Source organism: Patagioenas fasciata, chromosome 2 (assembly GCF_037038585.1).
Source record: "Patagioenas fasciata isolate bPatFas1 chromosome 2, bPatFas1.hap1, whole genome shotgun sequence".
In the NCBI taxonomy this organism is placed as follows: Eukaryota; Metazoa; Chordata; class Aves; order Columbiformes; family Columbidae; genus Patagioenas; species Patagioenas fasciata.
In genome coordinates, this window is record NC_092521.1 from 147,984,622 (window position 1) to 147,996,692 (window position 12,071).

Below are 12,071 nucleotides of genomic sequence, written 5' to 3' on the forward strand. Positions count from 1 at the left end.
CCAGGCACAGAAGTGAGGCTGACAGGCCTGTATTTGCCAGTCATCCCTGTTGCCCTTCTTGTATATTGGGACAACGTTTGTCAGCTTCCAGTCATCTGGGATCTCTCCAGATTCCCAGGAGTGTTGAAAAATCACAAGGAGAGGTCTCGCTATGACATCAGCCAGCTCTTTCAGCATCCTTGGATGAATCCCATCAGGTCCCATTGACTTGTAGGGATCTAGCCGGAGTAGCAAATCCTGTACAAGTTCCGAATTGATTGGGAGTTTATTGTTGTCACAGCCATGGTCTTATAAACCAGAGTTATGGGACCCCCCCAAGTCCATCATCTGTGTTGAAGATGGAGGCAAAGAAAGCATTAAATGTCTCAGCTTTGTCTATTTCCCTGTTAATAAGGTGATGCTTCTCATCAAGTAATTGGCCAATGTTATTTCTAGTTTGCCTTTTTCCATTAATATATTTTTAAAAGCCTTTTTTATTGTCCTTCACAGTACTGGCCAGCTTCAATTCTAATTGAGGTTTGGCAGCACAAATTTCTTCCGTACAGTGGTGAGCGGCATCTCTGTGCTCCTCCCATGTTGCCTGACCTTGCTTTCACTGACCATGTAATTTCTTTTTTCACTGTATTTCAACAAGAATATTCCTGCTCAACCAAGCTGGCTTTTTGCCTCACCTGCTAGATTTTTGGCATTTTGGAATTGCCTGGTCCTGTGCTTTTAGTAGGTGGTACTTAAAAAATGACCAGCACTGATGGACGCCAACATCTTCAAAAGCTTCTTCCCAGGGAATCTTACTAAGTACTTCTCTGAGCAGCTTGAAGTCTGCTCTCCTCATATCTAGTGTTAAGGTCTTGCTGGCAGAATACCCATTCAGGACACTAATCCAAGAACAGATGTGGACGTGTCTCACCACAGCTTGCACCAGGAGCAGCAGCTCCTGCGCTACCCAGCAGGGACAGGACATCGTTGTTTGATTTGTAATGTCCTGGGTGTCAGAGGCTTGGATGCCAATATATTAGCTGTTGGTTTTTAATAGCTACATCATTTTAAAAGTGGACTGTTTCCTATTATTTTTATCAGTGTAATTCTATCATAAAAAAAAAAAAGGTATTATATCTATTTCAAATTATTTTTCCTTCCAAAATAGACCTGGGAAAATTGAAGGGAAATTTGTTTTCTTAGCATTTAATGATATAAAGAAACCACCCAGATTTAAGAAACATGTCATAGAAAGTACTTGCAGGTGTATTTTAAAATACATGGTTTCAAAATAATATTAAAGTACATATTTAGCTATGAAGTGTAGAGTAAATCTGATCGATGCTTGCCACAGTTTTCTTCTTTGCACATGATGGGAACAAAATGTTGCTATTAGGCTTCTGGCATTTTTTTTCTACAGAAGTGATAAGGGTTACTTTCGTGATGTTACTATCTATCTATCTATCTATCTATCTATCTATCTATCTATCTATCTATCTATCTCAGCACAAACTTGGTTTTTAGGTTTTTGAAGGACACTTCAATGATAGTTATCTTAATAAAATGCAAGGCAGCACAGAATCAGAGGTGAAGATGATGAAGTCTTATGCACCTTTTCATGTTTCAGGTGGACAAATGTTTCTCTCAAAATTTTACTCTGGAAATAGATAAGATGGTTTTGATGGCAATTAATTGACTGTGGCTAATGCAGATTGACATCACCATATTAATACGACTGCTGATATCTTATTTTTCAGAATAATTTTTCTTATGAAACTTGAAGGCTGCTAAAGCTTTATTGAAAATGGTTTCTCACAAAATGAGAACTTCAATTTTGGTAAAGATTGGGGGGTAGTTGAGTAAAAGAGGCTTAGCAGTAAGGGAGAAAAGGAGGAACAAACAAAAGCTTGAAGACTTGCTTTTTCTCACTCTTTTTGCTGCATAAACTCAAAGTACTTATCCAGAACTACTTTTCAGAAGCCAAACCAACGTTATTCTGCAGTGATGTTTTCTAAAATGACCCTGGTTGCAGTTGCTCTAAGGGCTGGTGCGCTGCCAGGAAGGAATTCCTGCAACCCTGCCCTAAGCTGCATAATCTTGCTGTCCCCTGCTACCCCTTTCGCCCTGGTAGTTGCACTTGTCAACTTCATGGTAAGAGAACTCATGGAGATAAAGCAGCAGAGAATTAACCCTGTGGAAAGGTAATTAATTTTGTGCTACATTTTGCTTTTAATTCTTGAATGGAGTCCCTGGTTCTCAGAGAAGCACAAGCAGTGTGCAATGGAGGATCCGCGTAGTGCAGCCAAGGCGAGGAGGGAAGGCAAATGCTCACAGTTTGAATTGACTTGATGGTAACGTGGAACTGTGCCATCAGGGATCTGCACTTCAGATCTGTGTAGGTATAAATTGGCAAAGAATTTGTAAATTCTTAGGCATATTAACTCTGCCAAAAACCTTGGCAATGATGAGTTAACTGCCAACCATGTTGATGGTTTTGCAATCCTCATACAGATTAGAAGATGTCATTGTTTTTTCTTGCACCATTTACTGTGAATGAAGTTTTGCTTCAGTGCCACAAATAAGTGATTTTTGGGTGGAAAAAAAAATAAAACAGAAAAGCCCAAGCTGAGCACAGGGCTTAATGAAGGGGGAAGGCCAATCTCAAGGAGCTGAGAAGAGCTCGGATGCCATCCATGGACACAGGGTGCAGGGTCTATTAAAAGCTGTCTCTCGTGTCAGTAACTCACATGGATTGAGCATATTTGTGGGTGAGAGTGCTGCAAAGCCTTTCTGTGGTCTTGCGATTCAAGTATTTAATAATAAGAGAGCAATAACGCTATAAATAGCAACACCATAGTTGGTAAGGACTGGGGATACAAAAAGAGATACGGGGTCTCGGTTATGACAGGAGGGCAAAGGAAAGAAAATATCAGCTGAAACGAGTAACTTCTGCAGAAGTGCTTAATCAAATATGAACTTTGTATGTAACCCATCAACAACAACATTGCCTCTTGCAAAGTGAACAGCTTGCAAGCAGGAGTGTGCCTTTTTTGGTCACGTTTTGCAAAGGGCTGAAAATATGTGCTTAGTAGGTGTTGTGGCTTTTGCAAGTATTGCAAGCCTTCCCGTGCATTAGGAGCATTTTTGCTAGTGTTTGTGTCTTGCTCGTATCTTCCATCGTATAGAAACCCTGCTCCTTCCAATTCCCAGAATATATCATAACAATATCAATCAAGGTTTTGCTGTACCTCACCTACGTGCTACAGAATCAAGCATAATAAAACATGAGCCTGAAGAACAGATCAGTTCATTAAATCCAGGCAGGCAGTGTTGTGCACTGATACAGACTGATAACAGATTCATAAGTGAGCCTGTCTGGAGTGGTTTTGTTCAGACTTGTCATATGAAAGATAAAGTACAGAAGTAAGAAGAAGCTCCTTAGTTTGCACTTGTGACAGACAGCTTCCAGTTTATCACTTCAGAAGAAGATGAATTATGTCTATTCCAAGATATTAAATCCACACACATTTCTAGCTACAATGCATTTTAAGTAGGAGGTGACACAGAGTAATAGATGGCCAGCACTTCTTTTTAACTGGTATTCCTAAATAAATTTGCTGTATCAAGGCTTTAAACATATGCTCAATTAGAAGCATCTTAGTAGCTTCATAAGAGCTACTTAGGCTCACCAGCCCATATTTATGCAAGTTTTTAATGATATCCCTTGGGCCTAAGTTATTAGCTTTTAGCTGCATTTACAGAAATATCAGCCAGCCATCTTAGGCCTATTTTTGCACATTCAGGTGACAGTTACAGAATAAATCAATGCTGTAATCATTGCACATGTGTACAAAGGTTAGGCCACGGTGCTGACATCACACTCTCATATTGGCAGTAAAGGACAATTAAACATGCAAAGTAATACAGTGATCCTTGCTCTAAAAGAACATCTAATATACAACAAAAAAGGCTACTTTTTTGGCACTCAAATCAGGTTATCTTGTTTGTCAGACTAAGGACATATTTTATTTATTTTTTAGCACAAACAAACAAAAGCCCCACAAAACAAAACACCTTACATGTTCTTCTGGTCTTCTAACATTTACATGTTTAGAAAAATCCAAATAAGCATGCACAACAGCTCTTCATTGCAGATAAAAGAGTGGTTTTCTGCTGAGAAGTGATTAGGCCTAGCAGGTTGTTTTTCTCTTGAGAAAGAATGAGCAGTTTGGAATCTCTGCATATTGGTTTTACACATTGACCCTTATCCTGGAGCAGATGTGGCCAAAACCAGTATGCAGGGGAATGACTGCATGTGAATGTGTTCTGCTGAAGGATTTTCACTGCATATTTCAAGGTCAGAGAACTCTGTTCAACTACTAAACAAAAGGAGTGAAACAGACTAAGATACTTAAAATTATTTTTCTAGATTAAGCATCTAGGCACTCATTATACCAAGACAATGAGTGACAATTTCTACTAAAAACACTTCGGTAGAATATGTTTTCTCAGGGAAAAAAAAACAAACAAATTTACTAGAAATTTGCAGGTGATTAGCGTGGGGGGGGTTTATTGTGTGTAGTATGTTTTTTTTAGAGACTACTGTACAACACAACTATTTATATCTACTTTTTAAAGTCAGTTAGTTCTCTTTTGTTTATTTGTGCCTTAAAAACTTTATTTGTGCCTTAAAAAAGAGTCCCTGCTTTCTGCAGCCTTTGTATGTATATATATAAACAAGCAAAATGATTACCTTTATCTTTTTTATAAAAGAAAGGAAAGAAGACAAAGTAATCATAAAAGAGGTAACACTCAGCAAATAAAAAATGAACTTCATTTGATATATTCAAGCTCTAATTTATGAGGGAGTATATATACCCCTTCAACTCAGGTACAGAATTTATGGTTTTAGAAACTGTAATGCCTCCAAAATGATCTCTACTACTCTTAAAGAAGAATGGTACATTAAAAAAAAAAAAAAAAAGCTGTGTTATTTAGGTACTCTTTGATACTCTTTACAAAGTGAAAAATTCAGAGAGCAATATGAAGCATCACTGTTACATGATTAAATAACATCCACTCCCTTCTCTGCATGAGAGAAAAATAGGTGATCTCTGATGGATACCTGAAAATTTACCAACCAAAGGTAGTAAATCAGAGTGGATTAAGTGCCTGTCATAGAGAATGGTTTGAAACAGAAGGATAAATGGCTCTAAACCCATAAAGCTGTAAGAAGTCAAAGCAAACATCTTTCCATAACAACACCCTGCTAAGCAATCATTAACAGGAATACTGTGTTTAGGTTATTTTGTAAATCTTTATTTATATATTATCCTTCCTTCATTATTATGATGGTCGCAAAAAGTAATTCCATTAAAATAATATAATTTGGAAGTGGCAAAGAAATAACTACTTCAAGGCCTGTAACAAAAGGTGAAGTATGCATTCTTCCCACCAGATGTGTAAAGAGAAAATATCTTTTTGGTTATAGCTATTAAGAGAGTATCTAGCATCTTTACAGTTCCAAGATTGAACAGTGTGAATGAAATGTAAGCGCATAAATGACATTCTTTTCCCTTAATATTAAGGTTCTGTTTTGCCATAGACAACAACTTGGACAAAGTTCTAGAAATTATTGTTGAAGAATACTATGACAACTTTTCAAACTGAAATGTGCAACTTCTTGAACAAGTTCTCAAGCACTTGCACTGGAAGCCAATTTCTTCACAAAAAATGGGTAGTTCCTGCAGGATATTTTCACTGTACATATAAGAAAATCCACAGGGGTAGGCTAATTCAGAGAGGAAATTTATTAACTCTTACAGAAAATGAGATTAATCAACCACAAAACTGAGAGAAAGCTTGAAACTACTTCTTGAAGCTGAACTGGATTTTGTACTGGTTTATGTTTGCTGGCTTGTTTTCCTGTATCTGACTATTATAATGCTCTCTCTTAATGATAGTTGTGATTCTAAGTATATGACATGAGGCCACTCAGAGTTTTTTCACTGTTTACAATAAGTGATTTCACAAACAGTCACAGAAGTTTCCTTCTTGTGCTGTGTGGAGCGCAGCTGGGTCCAAACCAAAGATGGCAACACGAGGTAACAAGCCTTCCTCTACCAAGTCTTCTCTGACTACAAGTATCAGCCCATTGTGTGTCTATGTGGTGAGAGGGTTTAGTCTCTGTCAGGAGACTGGCTGGATTTTGTTTTCCAAGGAATGGATGATAACTCACCTTGGGGTGGAGGGTGGTTTTCCTGGGGCATGTTTTAAATAGGTCCTCCTGTGCAATACCTGGTAGCACGACGAAAATTAGGCAGTGGCTTTCATCTCACCTGATAGCTAGGAATTACTCATCCCTTGTGGATATGTGCACGGGAATCTTCAAGAAGTACAGAAGAAACCGTATCAACGAGACAGACCTATGGAACTTTCTCTTTGGCAAGTGCAGGTTCGTTCACTAAATCCAACCATACCCCATGACTCTGGGTTGGGTGCGGCCTGGGACATGCGACGCCATGCGGTCAGGGACGAGCAGCACCGCAGGAGTGAGGAAGGGCTGAACCCTGTCGCCCTGGCTGAGAAGGGGGGTCCGGCTGAGCAGGGGGGTGCAGCGCGTCTCTCCCACCGCTCCTATCCAAACCGCGCCCGGCAATCCCAGAGCTGTCTGACCGCTGGGAAGCGTCGTTCGCAAATAAGTCACTGACGGGAGCCAGCCCCTCCCGCCCTCGGCCACGAGTGGCTGGGAAAAGCGAGGCCTGACCCCCCCGCGCCTCAGCCCCAACTTTCTTGCTCGCCCCTCGGCCGTGCAGCCCCAGCCGCACGGGGAGGCAGGCGCCGCCCGGGAGCTGCTGCCGGGCGGGAGATGCTCGTTGTCACTTTCCCTCTTCCCCACGCACCGCCCCCTGCCCGCCCCCGCGCCCGGCGGTGCCCCGTCCCCCGGCGCCGCGCTGCGCGCTCCCCGCCGGCAGCAGGCAGGGCCGCGCCTCCGCCCGTCCGCCCCTTCCCCCGGCATGGCCGGGTGCTGAGGGGCGCCCCGCCGCCCCGGCTCGGCTCGGCACGGCTCTGCCCCGCCGAGGGGCTCGGCGCCCAGCCGCCCGCTCTGCTCGCCAATGGTCCAGAGCGACATGTCCAAATCGCCTCCCAGCCCGGCGCAGGAGGTGCAGATGGAGCTGCTGGACAACCCCCTGCCCGCAGCGGGGACAGCGCAGGTACCGCGGGGACGGCAGGGCTCGGCCGGGGGCTGCGGCAGGGAGCGGGGCGGGGGGCGGCGGGGCCGGGCCGGGCTCGGAACGCTTCGCCCTAAGGCAGCGGGCGGCGGGCTGGGAGAGGCGGGAAGGGGAGCGGCGGGGCTGCCGAAGCTGCCGGTCCTTCAACTTCGGCTCCCCGCCATCGGAAAAGTTTGAGGGCTTTCCTAAGGCGCCTGAAACCCCGGTTCTCCCTCACCCTCAAATGCGATTTAATTAAGATGCACAGTGGGATGCTCTGAGCCATAGAAGCACCCTAAGTCAAAAGAATCTTTCAGTGATTTAGAGGGTGGACATATAAGAATATGTTGCTATTAAGGTGCTCTTCTGTGCGTGTATTACCCCCAGATTACGGGTATTTTTCCCTGCTCCATTAACCTGTTGTATCTCTACCTGATGCTTACCACGCACTGGTGAAACCTTCCTCAGGCTGCTATCGGGCTGTGTTGATGGGGGAAGGTGATTCACGGTGGTTGTTGAGCAGGATTTTGGAGGAGGCTGAGGGTGTTGAGCACGCTGCAGGTTTAAGCTGCTCGATTACCATGCAGAAGGTGGCTGTACAGTCATCTCTGAAATTTTAACAACTTAGTCCATGTGCACTGCATTCAGGTGGATGGATGAAGAGAGGGAGACAAGGTGTGGATGTCAGCACACTTGGTAAAGACTTTATATTTTGAAAGGTGGTTCCTGTTTAATATATGAATGTTGCATAATATCTTCGAGTTTGCAATAGTTGGCTACAAAGACTTACGGTGCTATTTTTAAACCCAGTAAAAGGGTGGTAAAATCTGATTGCGTGCATTTTAAATTACAAACATGCTTGTTCTTATTAGGACAGAGTTTTTTTCCTTTTGGGGTGGCAAGTTTCATTGCTGCTGCCGAAACTATCTCCGATGCTTTATTTTCTTTGAGAAGGTCCAGTTTCATCACAGAAGTGCTCAGTTGCCAGAAGAAAATGCTGCCAGTCTGTCAAAAGACTCACTAATTGATCTCTACTTACTGGGGACCAGTGACAGCAGAACAAAATCCAGGCACTGAAACAGAGACTAGGTTTAGCTGAGAAAGTGTCTCTTTGGATGTGAATTTGACTGCAGCCTTCAAGTGCAGAACAGACATTTCAGTAGGGCCATATGCTTTGCTAGCTTCCCCAGAAACAATGACAAGGGAACTCATTTCTGACCTACAAATTTCCCATTTTTATATCTTTTCAGCCCTAAGCACAGAATTGGCAACTGTCAAAACATATGGTGCTGCTCTGCTGTGGACAAAAGTCAAATACTGATGATAAAATTGATTTTCACCCCTTTTAACTAGACATAAAGAGAGGAAGAATAGTTTGCTAATACATGCATTATTTATATTTCAGGTAAAGGCCTTATGTTCTGTTTTATAGAATTGGTTTCTGAACATTCACGGCCAAAATGATCCACTTTTTAAGATAATAGTAATGCAGATTTTAGTTCAGAGGCTATTTTTCAGCTTTCACAACCAAAGCCATTTAGCAAAATACGAATCGTATCTTCTCTGTAGATATATATTCTAGATGTACGTAAACCTTTGGTAGAGAGGAAATAAGATTATGGAAGCAAAAGAGGCCATTGGCTAAATAATAATGTTAGTTAATTCCTTAGCATGCACTGCTTTGAGAGACAATTATTCTGATTTGAATTTTGCTCCATTAACATGATTTCAAAAAAATCAGTATTGTAAGATCTTGCCACTTTAGAACACATTCACAGTGGGGAGAGGGTTAATGAGAACATGTGAATCATCAAGTACATTGCCTACAGGTACTTAAGTTGTGCCCACCACCATCTTTTTCACTAAGGTACTTGAGTATCAATCCTAGAAACGTTTCGTGCCAAGTAATGTGTCATATAAACAAAAGGAACCAACACACAAGCTTATGGAGTGATATCATTCCTAAAAGTATTCTCTCTGAAGTGCTACTTCTGCAAATTAAGATTTAGCAAAATAAAATTGAAGAGCCTTTGTAGAGTTGTAACAAGCCTCAAAATTTCTCTTATCCAAGAATTTTGCTTTTGCAAACCTGAGGATTTCTTTTAACCTGGCTGTTGGATTGTGCCTGTCTATCGATTTTGGCCAAACTTGTCACCACTTGGCAAAGGAGTGAATGTAGTTAACACTGTGAAAGTAATTACTCTTAAAAGATACTTAGATATATGAAATATTCCTGGATAAGTTCTATTTCTTATTTCTTATTTTCAAAATGCATTTTCCTAACAAGATCTGCAAACAAAATAAAATCCCTTCAGGTATTGATTGTGACAGTTATACTGTATTCTCCCTGTGAAGTTCTTTGCAATGGGTACAAGGTATTGGTGTGTTATTCTGTACTACCTAATATTCTGTGGATTCTAGTTCCACGTTACCGTAAAAACATAGTTCTGGGTACTCACAGTTATCCTAATCCACATGGGGTTGTGCTATAGTTTCAGATGTCCAGTTTTATCCAGATGAATGGACACACTGACAAGTTACACTGTGGAGTTATTGACAACATGCCAGTTTTATCTGTGGTCATTTTGTAATAAAACACGGATTTGATTTTCTGAAATCATAAGACAAGCAAACTCTGTTCGAATGCATCAGTGTTTGATGATCAGAATCTATTTTTTAAAAAATGAACTCCAGTCCTGTTTTTAATTCTTTATTTCAAGAACTCCCAAGTTCTTGGAAGCTGAATTAGTAGAATATTCAATTTAATCATTCTAATTTACCCAAATACCATGCTGATTTGTTTATATTATATTGTAACATAGTATGTTAATGCCTTTCATGGTAACTCTTGGTCTTTCTTCTTCTCTTTTCCCTCCCTCCCATGTAATTTTTTTCTGATCCTACTTAAAAGTCCCTCAGTCCCCAGAAGTCATTAGATTCAATTTCTATTGCTATTTTCTCATAAAGCTTCCTGTGTTGTGTCATAGGAACAGTCATAGCAAATCAGATCAGTAAATTATACGAGATGTTTCAAAGAAACTATAATTGTAACATTGTGTCAAGCAACTACAGACTTCCTTGTGGAAGCTATCTTATCCCAAATTAGTTTGTCCCTATTCCCTACTATTATTTTCCTCCTGTTCTTTTTCTTGCCTTCTTATGCATCATCTGTCAATGCAGGTCCTAACAACCTGACACATTTTAAATGAAAACAGTTCTCTTGATTGTTTTCTTCAGCTCTTTCACTTGCATTTGGATTTCCTTTCTGCCCTAATACTGTTAAGTGCTTCCTCCTTCCAAGTCTAAAGGCTTCACTATCCCAGGAGCTTTGGGCTCCAGCAGATGGGGTTGTATTGCTGAAGGTAAACTGCAGGCATGGGTTTAGGGACAGGCTTCTTCAGTTTTCCTTCTGTATTGACTGCGATGGTTATTCCTGTGAATTTTAGAGTAATGGGCATGTGGTGACTCCAGAATATCAGTTTAGTTATCTGGCCCTAGCACTGACCGTTGTCCTTCCTGGATCTCCAGCTATCTTTTCAGTTGCATAGCACCATCCCCTCACTGCCCGTCTTGTGGTAATAAGGAATGGAAAGAATAGCCAGAGATTTAGTCTCAGCAGATTAATCACACTGCCCTCTGCTGCTCTTTCAGCTGAGCTGATTTATCACAATTCACACCGTGTTTACCTATGTTTCAAACAAACATTTTGCAACAGTGTATTTCCCAGTGCTAAAACAAAATGTATATCCATTTGCTTACTTAAATAATAACAATAACCGTTTGTTATAGGCATGGAAGGTTTTTTCTCTCTTCTAGCAGCATCTGTAGAAGCCAGGCCTGATGTGGCAGTGGCTCAGTGGAGCATATGCAAATAAAGCAGAGATTAGATCAAACTGCATTCATTGGACTTTCTTATGGTCCTTAGCAAGAAGCAGTGTTTTCTCTCTTGATTTGGTAACTTCCTTTCAGTGTTGTGCTCCCTATTGAAAAAAGTAAATGTTAATAGTCCTTCACTGAAGAAAGCCCTTCAGGTTTCAGTGGTTACTCTTCTGACGATTCTCCTCTGCTCTTCAGTTTATTTTGCATTGTCCTGAAATCCAACAGTAACAGGTGATCTTGCATGCTTATCTCTTCCAGAGACATTTATTTGCCACTTGGGTATTACACATCTTCAGCATACATGTGCTATAATAATTGTTTTTTACATTTTCCTAGAGAGTAAAATCCCTTTGAAACAATTCAGCAGTTTCAGTCCTGATGTATTTGCGTATCTGGTAACCATCTTCTAAAGGCTCCCTCTGTTTTTGTGTTGTTTTGTCTCCAGGTTTATAATTTCAAACCATTACAGATGAAAAGTTCCTGAACTCTTCCAAGGCTAATTTCTTTGGAGTCTCGGTTACTTTTCTTCTGCTTCTTTTTCTCTGTTCTTTCCTGTGCCAGGATAAAAGAGTTTCAAAATAACACAAAACAACCCAAATCACCCTCCCTCTGTCGGCAGGGCAGCAGACCCTTAGCAGATGGAATCTTCCATATAGGTGTCTGTTGCTCCCTGCAAATATCTTTCTGCAACAGAACCAGATCGCTTTTTCTGTTTTCTTGTGTCAGAGAAATACAGAAATCCATGGAGGGCAGGTGGGGAGGAGCAGGCACATGGCCTGCAACTGCACTTGCCAATCTTAAAAGGCTGCAGGAGACACAGTGGGGTTTGGACATAAGCTTCAGCACCTACTGCTCTTGTGTGCTCCTGTTCTGCTGTCTTGGGAGCAGACATCTTCATCACTGGTGTTACAGGGAGGTGTGCAGCAGATTTGTACTGAGTTGGGTTCCCAAGCCACTGGGGAGGAGGAGGGTGGACCAGGTCCCCTACTTCTTGTCTGTCAGGGT

General features: G+C 41.4%; 1 protein-coding gene across 2 annotated transcripts in view; it reads left to right on the forward strand.

The window, feature by feature from the left end:
• The first annotated feature begins 6,980 nt into the window (after window positions 1-6,980).
• CACNB2 (calcium voltage-gated channel auxiliary subunit beta 2) overlaps window positions 6,981-12,071 on the forward strand; it is a 246,795-nt gene continuing 241,704 nt past the window's right edge. The window contains exon 1 of one of the 2 annotated variants that reach the window (XM_065829850.2): window positions 6,981-7,190. In XM_065829850.2, coding sequence (XP_065685922.1) covers window positions 7,092-7,190 — 99 coding nt within the window. In that variant the 5' untranslated portion in view covers window positions 6,981-7,091. The remainder of the gene's footprint in view (window positions 7,191-12,071) is intronic. The other variant, XM_065829849.2, reaches the window with a different exon arrangement.